The 13,627-nt window shown below is 38.5% G+C and overlaps 1 protein-coding gene across 2 annotated transcripts in view; it reads right to left on the reverse strand.

The window, feature by feature from the left end:
• Nucleotides 1-5,491: 5,491 nt before the first annotated feature.
• Nucleotides 5,492-13,627, reverse strand: part of VPS41 (VPS41 subunit of HOPS complex) — a 113,868-nt gene continuing 105,732 nt past the window's right edge. For both annotated transcript variants that reach the window (XM_074146171.1, XM_074146169.1), the window contains 4 exons: nucleotides 9,422-9,521; nucleotides 8,561-8,605; nucleotides 6,983-7,062; nucleotides 5,492-5,841 (listed from right to left, as the gene is read on the reverse strand). In XM_074146171.1, coding sequence (XP_074002272.1) covers nucleotides 5,761-5,841; nucleotides 6,983-7,062; nucleotides 8,561-8,605; nucleotides 9,422-9,521 — 306 coding nt within the window. In that variant the 3' untranslated portion in view covers nucleotides 5,492-5,760. The remainder of the gene's footprint in view (nucleotides 5,842-6,982; nucleotides 7,063-8,560; nucleotides 8,606-9,421; nucleotides 9,522-13,627) is intronic.

Below are 13,627 nucleotides of genomic sequence, written 5' to 3' on the forward strand. Positions count from 1 at the left end.
TCATTTTAACTGATGCCCTGGGATATCATCCTCTTTAAGAAGGGCAAGAAGTAGGATCTGGGGAACCACAGGCTCATCAGCCTCGTCTCAAACCCTGGGAAGGTGATGGAGCCACCAATGTTGAAGCATGAGGACTGGACTAGATCATCTTGAGAGGTCCCTTCCTACCTCAATGATTCTTTTGGCGCCACTGAAAATTACTGTTATTCTGGAAAGTTCACCTCTGAAAGAAAACGTTTTCCTTGGCTTGACACTGGGGAATGAACCCCCCCAGGAACTAAGGATGAACAACGATCTTGCTACCTTCCACATGACACAGAAAGCACATACTTTTGATCTTGGCCACCTTAACACATGCACAGCACCGTGTCTGTGTTTGCAGATACGGACTGAAAATCACAACCAAGTTCAAAACAAAGCACTCACTCCAAAGCACATACTTTGGGGAGATGGAGGGAGGGGAGGAGAAAGAGAAAATTAATATGGGATAAAGTAAACAGAACATAGTCCTCTTAGTGCATCACCAGAAAGGTTTTTTTTGATACTGCAGAGAGAGTGAAAATCTGCACAGCATACAACTGAGTTATGCCAGAAATACATTCTTGGCTCAGCTTGCACAGAGAAAATGCTTCCCAACTTTGGTTTTGTTTAACTAAAGATCTCCATTGCTTTACAGAAATTCCAGATGAAGACTCTTTAATAGCTGGTGTTGGACACACTGAAAAGGGCTTTGATGACTCTTTTGCCAGCATGTGCAAAAAAAGCTGCTACTGAATGGGTCCTACAGAGTAAAAACACTATTGTGACCTGCACCTTCCACCAGTGCTCTACTTTATTGTGTGCAAGGCGTGGTAATATGTGAGACAGTTGCTCATTTGTAAAAACATTTCCCTTCATTTGATTTAAAAAAAAAAAATCCACAACTGTTTATTGTGGCTCTAGTCTCTCACTGCCGCCAGAGACAGACAAATCTGCATCCTACGTGAACACTATGTAGAACATGCCATCCAGCTGACACCTTGCTAAATGCTATTTTACAGCCATCAGACACCAAGATACCATTACCTTGTCAACCTAATTTGACTTAAATCCTACTGGGATCAGACTAAAAGCAAAGGGGAAAGAAAACAACCCAGCCAACAATTCAACTGCCCTCTGCAGCTCCTGCCACTTTCTAGCCCTTCATTACTCTACTACATGTCCACCTCCGGCAGTTCCTCCAGGCTGGAGGGTACCAACCTCCACACAGCAGGTTTCTGACTCCTGCTGCTGCAGCACCACCATTGGTCCTAAGCACAACCCCGCAGCAGAAGCCACTGGCAGCCTTGTCTGTTCAGATTGTGGACTCCTGGGGGAATGTCACAGCCTAAACAGATTCCCTAAGACCTGCTCTCTTGCAAAAGCTTATTATGATCCCCCATTTATTGAAGCCTTTTAAGACTAAATTTAGGTTGTTCCCACTATGACTCATTGACTTCTCTTAGAACTTCTCACACATTCTGTTCTCTTGTGCATTTGATGCCTCAGACTCTTCAGATGTCCTGTTTTCTGCGTAATTTAATATTTGATTATAGTAAAAGACAGCACACGTCTTGAAGAACAGAAAAAAACATCTAGGGATTTCTCTAATGCCAAGAGAAAATTATCATTCATATCACAGTGGAGTAAGAAGACAGTCCCAAAAGTATATAATTAAAGAGTCATTCTCTAAATGTGGTACTTTGTTTCTTACAGTCTTGTTTAAATTGTTTTGAGAGTAGAGCAATTGATTTAGAGCTAGTATTTGGCAAAGATCTGCTGGAGGGGGAAGTCCTTCTAGAGAAGAAGAGACCCTGATGTTGTGTTCAGCATTTGTAAACTCAAGTCAAAGTTGTGCTGTATGGAGTCAGAAGTGTACAACAGAAAAGGACAGAGGGAAAAACAGGCTTCTCAAAGATTTTCCTTATTCAGGTAATTGTCCTTGTTCACCATTAGGTAAGAATTTTCCTGCGAGTATTTTTTCAAACTGCTATCAAATGACACAGGCAGGAACCAGTCCAACCGACTTGCAGAGATGACACTGTATTTTCCAAGGTGACTGAGACACACAATACTTGAATGCTAAATCACAACATTTCAGAAACGGGAAATCCAAAGTGAGTTTTTCATTTAAGAGGTTACTTGCAATTCTTGTTCCCTTGAATTGCAGTCAGGAGCTCCGCTCACCAAGCAGAAAACCACCGCGGTAACGCACACAACAGCAAAAAGTTAAAATGGTGCCTGCTTAAAAGACTCTAATTGAAAACCCATTAATTCTAAGGTAGAAAATGATTGAATTTCCTGAAATGAACGCTTGATAAGCCAGCCTGTGCAGTCTATGCAGAACATTGACAGCCTCCATCCAGCTATCAGCCAAAATTTAGAAGATGTTGCAGCATAGTCTCCTACTAAAAATGCGTAACAAAACATCGCAGACAACTGGGTATTTCTTGTTCTTTGCTTTACAGTAGTTCTTGAAAGATCTAAGCCAAGTCTGTGGCAGCAACTCTCCACAAAAAATGCTTATTTCAAATAGCAATATGATGTGGATTTAAAAATGGGCAGACAACTCGTGTTGTCTTTGCTCTGGCTCTGTAACACAGGACCAGTGTCAGACACTGACCAACTCACTCCTGTTCCAACACACAATACCCACGGCGTTCAAGGTTTCCCACAGGTGAGATGCTGTCAGATGCAGCTCCAGGCAGAGGACATACCTTCTACATAGAACGACTCCCCTGAAGTACTGACTGACCCACTGGTTGATGCAATGCTGGGTGGCAGACTCTTGCCCACGCACCAAACCCAGCTGACTCAATACATCACGCATCTGGTAGAGGAGCTGCCTCAAGCCCGCTGAGACACAGCTACCAGCCTGCAAACACACGAGATTCAGCTGCAGCAGGAGATGGCAAAAGCCAGTCGTGCACCTCTCAACTTCAATGAGACCCAAAAGACCCTCAGAGCCTGTACCAGTCCCTTTCATACATTGTCTATCAGTGATAAAAAGATCGACCAATAAATAATGAATTTATTACAAGACCATCAGCCACATCTCACTCACCCCAAAAACTGCTTGCTAGAGCTTTACTCCCCAGTCCTCACAGGTCTGCTACAAACAGATTAACTCCTCCTTTTGCAGCCTTTATCCTGATGCCGCCACTTTTACCTGAGCGCTCTCAGCAGCACTAAATGGCCTCACGCTCACCGAGCACCACTAGCTCCTCACCTGGGCCCACCAAAACCTTCAGCGCAGCCCAACATTGCCACTGAGCCTATCACACAGCCTGGTGGGTCTCAAAAGAGTAAAACGAAGACAGATGAGAAAAATCATCCAAAGAGTCACTGTAACCAAACTGCTTTTGTCTCTCTGATATGGCAGACCAACACATTCTTACTTGATCCATCACATATACTTTCAGTTAGCTTTATTGGTCATTACAGAAGAAATCACCCAGAACTGGATGGATCAGTGAAAAAATAGTAATTCCCTTGTTAAACTTACCTTAATTTTACCTTAGTTAGAAGCACAAGCACTTTGATAAATGGATTGGCATCCTGAATATGCTCTGGTGAAAGTGGGTAAGCGCTACTCTGTACTTTTCTGAAGGGTTATGCAGCTTTAAGGCTACTTCTTAGGCAGAACTGTTCTCCAGAAGAAAAGTTCTCGGGTAGCTGAATATTTTAGACTCTAGCCTCAGACATTTTCTATGATGTGAAGGTTTCTTAGGAAGAAAAGTGAATCAAAGTCAGGACCGGACATTTCTTGCTGAATCTTAATGAGCGAATTTAGAATTCGGGAACATGAAAAGGGTAGTCCCTGAAGCCCAAATGAAATAAAGCTTTGGATTTAGAGAAGATTTTGATTAGATTTTTATACAGTGATTTAAAATTACTTGCATAATGCAAAGAATATGCCAGGGTACAATGCAATACAATTGCCAGCGATGGCAGGCTAGCAAACCGAGTCACTGAACGCTCAAAATGCTTTAGGGAATTTAAGGCCAAGCTGAAGTAAACAATATACCTGTTTTAAATTATCATATAACTCTGAGCTACAGAACACTTTGTGGCCTAACTGTATAGGAGTAATTTGACTTTTTCCTCCCGCAAGCTGACAGCTTAAGGCATTGCACAGTGCATTCTTAGGGTATAATATAGAAAAGCTGCTCAGAGTTACTGAGGAAGAGGTTTTTTAAAAAGTTTCTAACCATGTCTACAGGCATGCAGTAACTCAAATATCATGGTAAAACAGCCCTTGAGCTCACTGGAGCATTTCGTTTACTGCGACTCAAAGCAGCTTTCCTGATCAGTGTAGTAAAGAATGGATAAATGAATAACATACCTGAGAATGTGTACTCGCCCCTGAAAATGGAACTGCCACTGAGCCAGGCAGTAGTTCTTACAGGTGAAGACACTCTTAAGATTGCTAGACCAGCTCAGCCAACTGCCCAGAGGATATCAAAAGAGTATAATGAATTTACATGAACTAGAAATCCAGGTTTCTAGAATAGAACTTATTTTAAGGTGTACCTACATGGGAGTAAGGTACAGAAGAACTTAGAGGTGTTACATTCTCCAGTTTTACGGATACACGGCAGTATCACTACACTGTTGTTACAGAACTTACGATGTTAACTACTTCTTTAAACCTCACAATTTGATGGTAAAACAATGTATTTTTACTTTTGAACTCCAGTTATGAAAAAGAGGAGAAATATCTTGGGAGTTCTGAAAAATTACTTTTCTTAGGGAAAAGATGCTTATATTTAATTTAATCAGAGAACATTTATAAAGAGATTACATTACTGTGAGGATATTCTGAAAGATGACCTCCTTTGGACCAACAAAACAGAACAGAACACTGTTGAAATTAAAAGTAACTATGTTTTTTGTTGACATCCAAATAGACGTATTTAACTTAGCTAATAAATTGCTAAAGCCAAAAAAAACTCCTAGAGATCTTATCTTTGAAAAGCCAGATGGTGGGTTTTTTTCCCTATACATCCCCTAGTGGGATCATACACTACAACCACACTCGTCAGTGTAAAGACCAACTGCTAACATTTAAAAATAAGGTTTCTGGATGAGAAAAGCCCATCTAAAGCTACTGCATTAAGAAGATGGATTGAGAAAGCAACCAGTTTATAACAAACTATGAACGTGTAACCATACAACCAAGGTAAATTGCCAATATGTGGAATTAACAGTTAAACAAGTTTGTTAATGTATGAGTAAGCAGACAGCCAGCTTCAAGTCCTGAAGCAGTTCCACTCAAAGCAATCAGAGTCCTATGGGTCTCAAGTTAAACAGTTCACTAATAAACTAAATCAGGACTAAAGTAGTTTGGTGAGCTGAGTTCACAGCAATTCATCTTTCTTTGCAATTTCTAACCATGAGCCTGATACGGCTCCAAACCGTAAAGCACATTAACTGTTCGCAAGCACAAATCTCCACACTCTTTTTTTTTTTTCTTCCCATTTTATTTCTCTTTTCTGTTCCAGAGTTAAGTAACAAGCTGAGCAAAGGAACATGTGAATTGCACAACAAAGACTTACGAGGGAAAGATTTTCACATTTTCTCTCTCCTGAAAATGTTCAGTCAGCTGGGTAACTTACAGAAACCAGTTCTAAACCACAATTAGAATTATATACATAAATGATGACTAACAGAAACTACAGTGTCTCTGCATGGTCCTAACACAGTTGGTGTCACAGACTGGCATGGAGAACTATCTGACTGCTATTTCTTCATCTCCAGGATTGCGCTTCCTGGTCCTCGGTGCTTGGCGCTGCATATGTTGCAGAACTGGACAGGAGATACCTAGAAATTAAAAAGAAAACAAGAATCTCTTAGAGAGATGGAGCCAAGCTAGAATGTGGGACAAACACCAGTAACACAACTGATTACTTAAGGCTAGGAAATACTATAGCAGTAGAGACTTTGGCTCAGGTATATGCAGATACTTGTGTATTCATAGGTACTATAGAATATATATCATGTAACATCCATGTCATATTTAAAAATCCCATCTGACAAGTTACCCAGGCCCACCACTCTCCCAGCAAATTGAGAATGCTAACTAAATTTTGGATTATTTCTCAATTAATAAGATTTATGGTAAATATCATATGAATAAATATTTCCTAGTTGTTGGGCTTTCTTTTGCAAAGGATCTAATTCATTAAGATTTTCATAACATATTTAAGTATACATGCTGTACCATATGGCTACAAGCATTTTGCTTCGTTACTTGCAGATTAAGTGATTCACCAAAGTTATTTTTTCACTAGATGTTCATTTTCAGAGACAGACACAGAATCAGAGAAGCTTAAATTCCATCTTCTTTGTGATTTTGTTACCATTCTGATGCTTTCGTCCCTAGATTCAAAACTGGTTATATCTGTAAGTTACTTTTTTGCTTTGTTTTCATTGGGAAAAAAAAAAAATAGAAGGATATCTGTGATGAAGAAATACATATTCTGAGTATAGAGATGATTACGATATTTAAATATTCACTCTGAAGTGAGTGGGTTTTTTTCTTCCAGGTCAGAATCATTCAATATGGTTTACTTGAGAAAGTATCTTTATTCTAGTCTTTAATTAAACATACTTAAAGTGAGAGCTGCAACGGAAATGAATAAACAAAAAAAAAAAAATATAATCAAGCAGTTTGTATTCCCTGTATGTCTCAAAGCTGCATTGCACATTCAGATTGCAGAAAGTGATAAAACACTTCCCAAACAGCAGCAATTTTTTTTCTAAATTGGATGTACTTTTGTTGCAGTTGCCCTAAAGATCCTTTCCCTAGTCACATAATACTATGGGATACCACCAAAAATAATTACTGTAATCATATTATAATTCCTGATAGACCCCTGCCCTTCTCCACAGTTGACAAAAAGAAATAATTTGTCCTTTCCTCTTTAGCAAAGGTATCAGAGGGATTAAGCTTGTTCCTTACTGTGTTAGATACTGGGAGGCACTCCTTGTGAAACATATGTCTGCAGTGGAACACTACCACGTTGAAGGACTTGGATGCATCTGGGAAAGAGAAAATTAAGTTCATTACAACGGGGCACAGAAACAAAGGATTCAGTGGCTACAGCAGTATGTGTCCACGTTTCATTATACACATAGAAACATCAAGTAATATCTTTCTATCAAATTCATTTCAAATTATTCTAGCTCATTTATAGAAACTATGCAGTGATGGTTTCAGGTAACGTGTCCTAATGATGAACTTACAGGACAATTTTATCCTGTGGCTTAAACGCTGTATACCTTCTCAACAGAACTTTCTTTCATGTCATTATGTGCTACATGCTAAACTTGGGGAGGGAGAAGAGTAAACTACCACCAAATAATTCAGCCATTTCGATGAAAAGTTAGCAAAACAATTCTTGCCCTAATGCGGGGAGAACCAGAACAGTAAGTCATTCTAGTGCCGACGCTGCACGCCACGATCCTGAAACGTGGCAAGGAGCTGCCTAAGTGCATAATGTGCCTTTTGATTCCCACATCCACACATTCAAAGAATAACCACCTCACTCAGCAGCAGCATCCACATTCAATTCCTTGGCTCTCATTCCCTCGACACACGTACCCCAAGGCACTAGCATGTTCAGCTCTGCCAGGTTTTCTATCACCATGTGACTGCTCCGGTCCCTGTGCTGCTGTATGTTGATCATAGTATTGTTGCTTTTATTTATTTATTTAAGTGAAAAATGGCAGAAACCAGATTAAAAAATGGTAAGAGATTCTACTGGGTTCTGCACATTTGGGAAAAAAAAAATACAGTACATACATATACTTTCTCTTATGTATTCTTGTCTGAAGATGCCACCACTGACATTCTCCTGGTAAAACTATTTCCTCTTCAAATGCCCAACAACTACATTTGTATTTCTGAACTACAGTTGCCCTGCAGAATGTACATCTTCAAAATAATATCACAGAATCACAGAATGATATGGGGTTGGAAGGGACCTTTGGAAAACATCTAGTCCAACTATCCTGGGTTTCTAATTTCAAGACTAACTTTAGAAGATGTTTTAAAACTACAGCCTGTTACAAGTTGTTTCAAATATGACAGCAGCGACTGAAGCCAAGAGTTTTCAACCACTCACACAAAAAGTGTATTCTGTAGAACTTCATAATCTACAAGTTCAGTCTAAATCGTTCAACAGAGTTGGACAAGATTTGGTGGCAACAGCTTAGTTTTGTGGTCCTAATGATCTCTGAGAATACGTATGTTGATGGAATTAAAAGTTGCCTTCCATTCCATGTCTTTCAAAACAGAAAATGAGAAAGTTAAAGATGAATAGGAAAGAAAGTCTGGGTTTACTGCAACAAAAAAAGTTCAAATTAGACTCCACTCATGTCAGAATTCATAAGCAAGCTTTGCACAGGAGACTGAAATTTATGCAGTGATTTCCGAGGGAGACAACTACACGTTTCTATGAATAAAAGCAAACACGAGTTCCTACCAAAAAAAATAATAATTAAGACAACCTCTTTGTCCCCTAGAAAAGCAACCTACCTGAAGGAAGTATTGGAGACAGGCATGATTCGCAGATATTCTCCTCTGGAAGAACAAAACAAAGCAAACTTGTAACAGCTTTGTCAACAAACTCCACGTTTACTTTTTTATAAAGTGTGTGTGAACATACTGCTATTGCACAAATGAAGCTTGGACTTAAAGTATTTACTTAAAATGCCTAAGAGAGTCTATTAAAAATTGAAGAGCAATACTGAAGCAGCATTTCTATTAGCAGCATGAGAAACGTTTAGATCTTCTGATTCTGATGACGGCAGAATTGGAGGAGGGAGGCTGCCTAGGACCAGTGCTGTAGAGACACGAGGCAAACTGGGAAAAAGGAGCATAGGACGGGTGTCTGATTTCTCTGCAGTATTTTGTAGCAAAAGTTCTGATCCTCTGTTTCCATCAGCTTTTGTCTCTTGATAATTAGCACTCAGCTGGTTTTAATTACAGCACTGCTCATGTGCATCATTAGCACCTTGCAAAATATTTTCAACTATTTCTGAAAACTATCTTATAGATTTTGATTTGGTTCCAGATTAGTATTATCTGACTATCCATGCTGGCACTGAACAGCGTTTTTTACCTTTATAGACAAATTGCAGGACACAACACATTACTGGCTATGAGAGACTGTTCAAGAGTAAAAGCTGCACGCTGGATCCTCTAGTTTTTTGAGATACAAGTGCTTCCTTTGCAAAGGGGACGACAGCAAGTATCCTACTACATTCTACAAACAAATAAGGTGCAATATTCAGGCTTATGGGCAGCTTTCAAAGTGGACCGGCATGTGGCTTGAGTCTATAAACCAAGTAGAAGCCTTCAAAATCTTGAAAGTCAACACATTTCCTCTGTACCCACCGTCTACTAGAACACCCTTCATCTGAGTTCGATGCATTTTCTTCAGTAAAGAAAGAGAATCGGCGACAAGTATCTTCTTGCAACCCTCCCGCAGCAAGATCTGTTGTGCAAAGAACACAAAATACAACGGTTGTGGAATAGATGAGCATCTCAACTATCTTGGAAGATCTCCGCTGGGTTTCTGCTGCCAAAGAGAGCGCCAGGAACGTTTAAGATTTTTCAAGCTATTATAAAGGAGCAAAAGGAGGAACCTCCAGTTACCACCGCCTCCACCTAAATGAAAACCCCACAATATAAAAAAACCCAACCCAAACACCTCACAAAACCACAACCCCTTTATAAATATACCACTGTCGTAAATTATGATCTTCTTCCTATGAGTTTGTCTTAAGAAAATACAATGGAGAGAGTTTCTTACAGTGCTCCTCATAGTTGGTTTCCAAACTATTTCAGAACTTCTTCTACCCATATCTTTCCTGTCTTCTTTCGGAAAGGCACTTGATACTCATAAAATCTTAGTAAACACAGCAATTCAAAATTTATTTTGTTCAAACACATTTCCTGTTAAGGTGTCATTTAGTAAGCAGTATTCAACATCCATACAACTAACCAAAGGTCCAGAGCTAGTTCCTGTCTAGCAAAAGTCTCATCCCCCTTTCTACTTATTTAATATTTTTCATTAGATTGACATCTCATTGCCTGACAATGTTGTGGAACACAAAAAGGAATCAAGGGTGTCAAAATTATACAGAGCCTTATTTCACAATACTTAACGAAGCAAGTATGAAAATATGACAATCCCAAATAAGTCTTGTGGCATTTTACTTCCCAAATTGATTTTTAGAAATTTGTTTTCCAAGACAACAATTCCTCTGAAAAGTGCTTTCAAAAGAGGCGAACAATCAATTTTAAGCCTAGCAACCCTACCAAAAAAGTGGTATAAAAAGGCAATATCCATTCCCTTCTCCTGATTATCTGCATTACAGGAGACACTGAGTATTCCGAAATAGTCCAAGACACAGCTAATGCATATACACAAAAAGAAATATAATAATAGATTTTCCAGCCAGGCGAATACTGTTCAAACCCCTATCTTCTCACATACACCTTGTGAAGCAATAAGGACGTGCTGCCAAGAATGATATGCAGTTAAGACTGCGAATCTGAAATACATTAAAAAAATTAAAATTGAATACCACTTTAAGCATTTCACACTGGGCATGTCAGTGGGTAAATTACATTCTCCTCTATTAGACACACTCAGCTATAAAACATTTCAGAGCACCAGAAACTGAATGCAGCTCTACAAGACAAACACTTAGAAATTTAATCAGTTTTATCTGTGATAATCTCAGGAACTATCTGAGTACGTCTTTCCCCTTCCAACTTTATCCAAGGGCAACAGAGAATGGTGAATTCTGATTTAAATGTAGAAAAATGTCACTAGCTTTGACAAAACGGCTAGGAACTTTTTGCAGGGACAATTGGATGAGACTATCTCTCAGAACGAGTGCCTGCCTGATTCAAAAGATTCTGAATCAGTAAATTATATCCCAAAGACAGGTAAATAACTTAAAGCAGATGAAGTCTCGGTTACACACTGTAGTCTTTGCTAGCTGCACTCAGCATAAGCAGATGAAAAACCTCATGCGTAAGTAAAAGGAGCAAAGCAAGCATGTTAAATGAGAGAGGTGGAACAGTAATATAAAGGGAAGAAGGGAGCATTATTTACTATTTTCTACTTAAAATACAGTGTGCCAATAGGAAAACTTCATTTAAAAAAAGAAAAATTAAGAGAGAAACAGTAGACATCAGCAAGTCAGTGCAAAAACTCAATACTGTTTGACACCTTAAAAAATAGAAGAAACAGAAATAACTTACAAGACATATGCACTCTCTTTCTCCTGTTATTTAAACTCCACTAAGATTTTTTTTCCATACCACGTTCAATGACTGTTTGTCAGACCTTATTTTGCTAGAAACGGAATATAGTAGGCAGCTACTGTTATATAAAAGGAAAAGTCATAATGAAGAATGTAAAATGTCAAATCTCAAGGTAATAAATCCCCACACTTCCACAGAAACAGATTTAAAGAGCTCAAAGATGAGATGGATAATATAAGACTTACAGAAAGAGAAGCAGGAGAGGGAATTTGGAGGGGAGATAGCGGGAGAAAGAATGTTTGAATTAACTTCTTTACATTAAAAGGAGGGAGAAGTATATACCTTTGCATCCTATGATTAGCCTAAACTAGTTAGAACTGATGTCGGGCATAAATCTGTAATGAAACCACTTTCCGAAGAGAAGAAATAGGACCCAGGGGATGAAACTGAACTTCCTTTACCCTTTAAAAGCACATGATTGTAAGCACAAGCAGGACAGCATGGGACACCTACAGCAAGAAGTCACAGGCAGATGTAACGCTTTTTACCAAATTAATGAAAACTGCTGAAACCAAAACACTTATTGCAAAAAAGAATCCTAGTTCATTTTCTGACTATATTAGGGAAGACGCTAATGCATAATTACAATCAGAAGCCATAGGAACTTCTATTTAATTTAAAAAGTCCTGATTTCCAAATGCCTAACATTATCTTTAAAGGAAAACACCGCAGTAGGCAGTTCATTTGAAAGGATATACTCAAAGCTCTGGGAATCAATTCCAGCCTTGATTCAGCTTCACACTCAAACAAGTCCAAGTTTCTCAAGGCCAATTAACCAAATTTTTCCAAAAAGCGTCACAAGTGCAATTAGAAGCACATTATTTTTAGTCTTTACAACCAAAAGGTAGATGTCCCTCTGTGCAAGCTGCCACCTAACCCCTAGTGCCTCCAAGGTGTCTGAACAGCAGCTTATTCATGTGCAGGAACAAAATCCAACAATTTTTGCAGGTGCTGCTTCGAACGGCATTCCTCAGATTATCGACAGGGTCCTATTAATTCACAACCTCTGTTATGAATGGATAAATGGGAATTCTGTGAATGGATGAATATCTGTTATCCATCAGAGTTACTACGGGTTCAATCAATGCGCAAACTAAGAAGTCAACATTTGAGTAAAATGGCTAATCCGCAAACTCTAGAGGTACTGAATCTGAACAATTTGCTTTTATATTTTAAAACTAGGGGGGGGAAGTATTAGAATACCAACATCTTTTGAAGTTTTCTTCTAATGATTTTCATACAAAGGGTGAGAAATTAGACATTTCTTTCTGAAATGAGGGTGGTATTTAAATCTCTTCCAATACCACAAGCATTTCCTAAATTTCAATCAGGTATGGACCAAAGCTGAAAAGAAACCTATTTTATACATTTGGAAAGTGTCACAGGCTTATAACTAACCCACAAGTACAAAAGTAAGGGGATTTTTCTATCAGCCATCTCTGGAAGACGTGTGATACGATGCTTTAGAATCTGGAGCATGGTTACGTGACTTATTTTAGGACAGGCTCCTGCGTTCCTCGTTCATAAGTTAAGACATTTGCATAATCAGATACCAGAGACTTAAACATGTGTGAACCATTTCATTATCTTTTTCAATTTAATTTCCAGGGAACTGAATACAAAAGGCAAATACAAAGTTCAAGTCTACATTCAAGAAATAAGGTCTTTGTTAAGATCCAACAGTTGTATGACTGATGAGTTTCAGTCCAAAGAAGTTGTATGAAAACATTAGTAGCACCGGCTTCACTGAAAAAAAATAATAGTTTGAATTTATATTTTGCATAGCAATAGCAGTAAATGCTGATTTTGCTGCATTTTTCAAATAAGAGCACTACCGCCCTAATTGTGTTGGCTAAGGGACTTGGTAAAAACAGTTGCACTAGTAAATTCCTAACGGGAACACAGGTTCTGTAGGAGTCTCAGAGAAGCAACATCTATGTGGGGAAAGCAAATTAAAGTTACACTGACAACAACCGTATGGATATAAAATTGAGTTTTGATTCTGTGTTCTTGAGAAGTTTAAAAACAAGCAGTAAAGATGAAAATGATTAAATTTTGGTAAGGGTATCAATATGACTTGGCTCAATTTCATTACCTTGCCAAAGACTTGAATGGTATTTAGTTCTGTTGAGAAAGCTGAATGAAAAAAAGCAATTTATTTGCCATTACATAAAAAATGTGCTAGTAATGTATCATTTCTAGTAAATAAGCAGGTTCCTCCTTAAAACAACATATCTTCAGGAGTTTATTAATTAAAAGGAA

This window comes from Numenius arquata, chromosome 4, assembly GCF_964106895.1.
Source record: "Numenius arquata chromosome 4, bNumArq3.hap1.1, whole genome shotgun sequence".
Taxonomy (NCBI): domain Eukaryota; kingdom Metazoa; phylum Chordata; class Aves; order Charadriiformes; family Scolopacidae; genus Numenius; species Numenius arquata.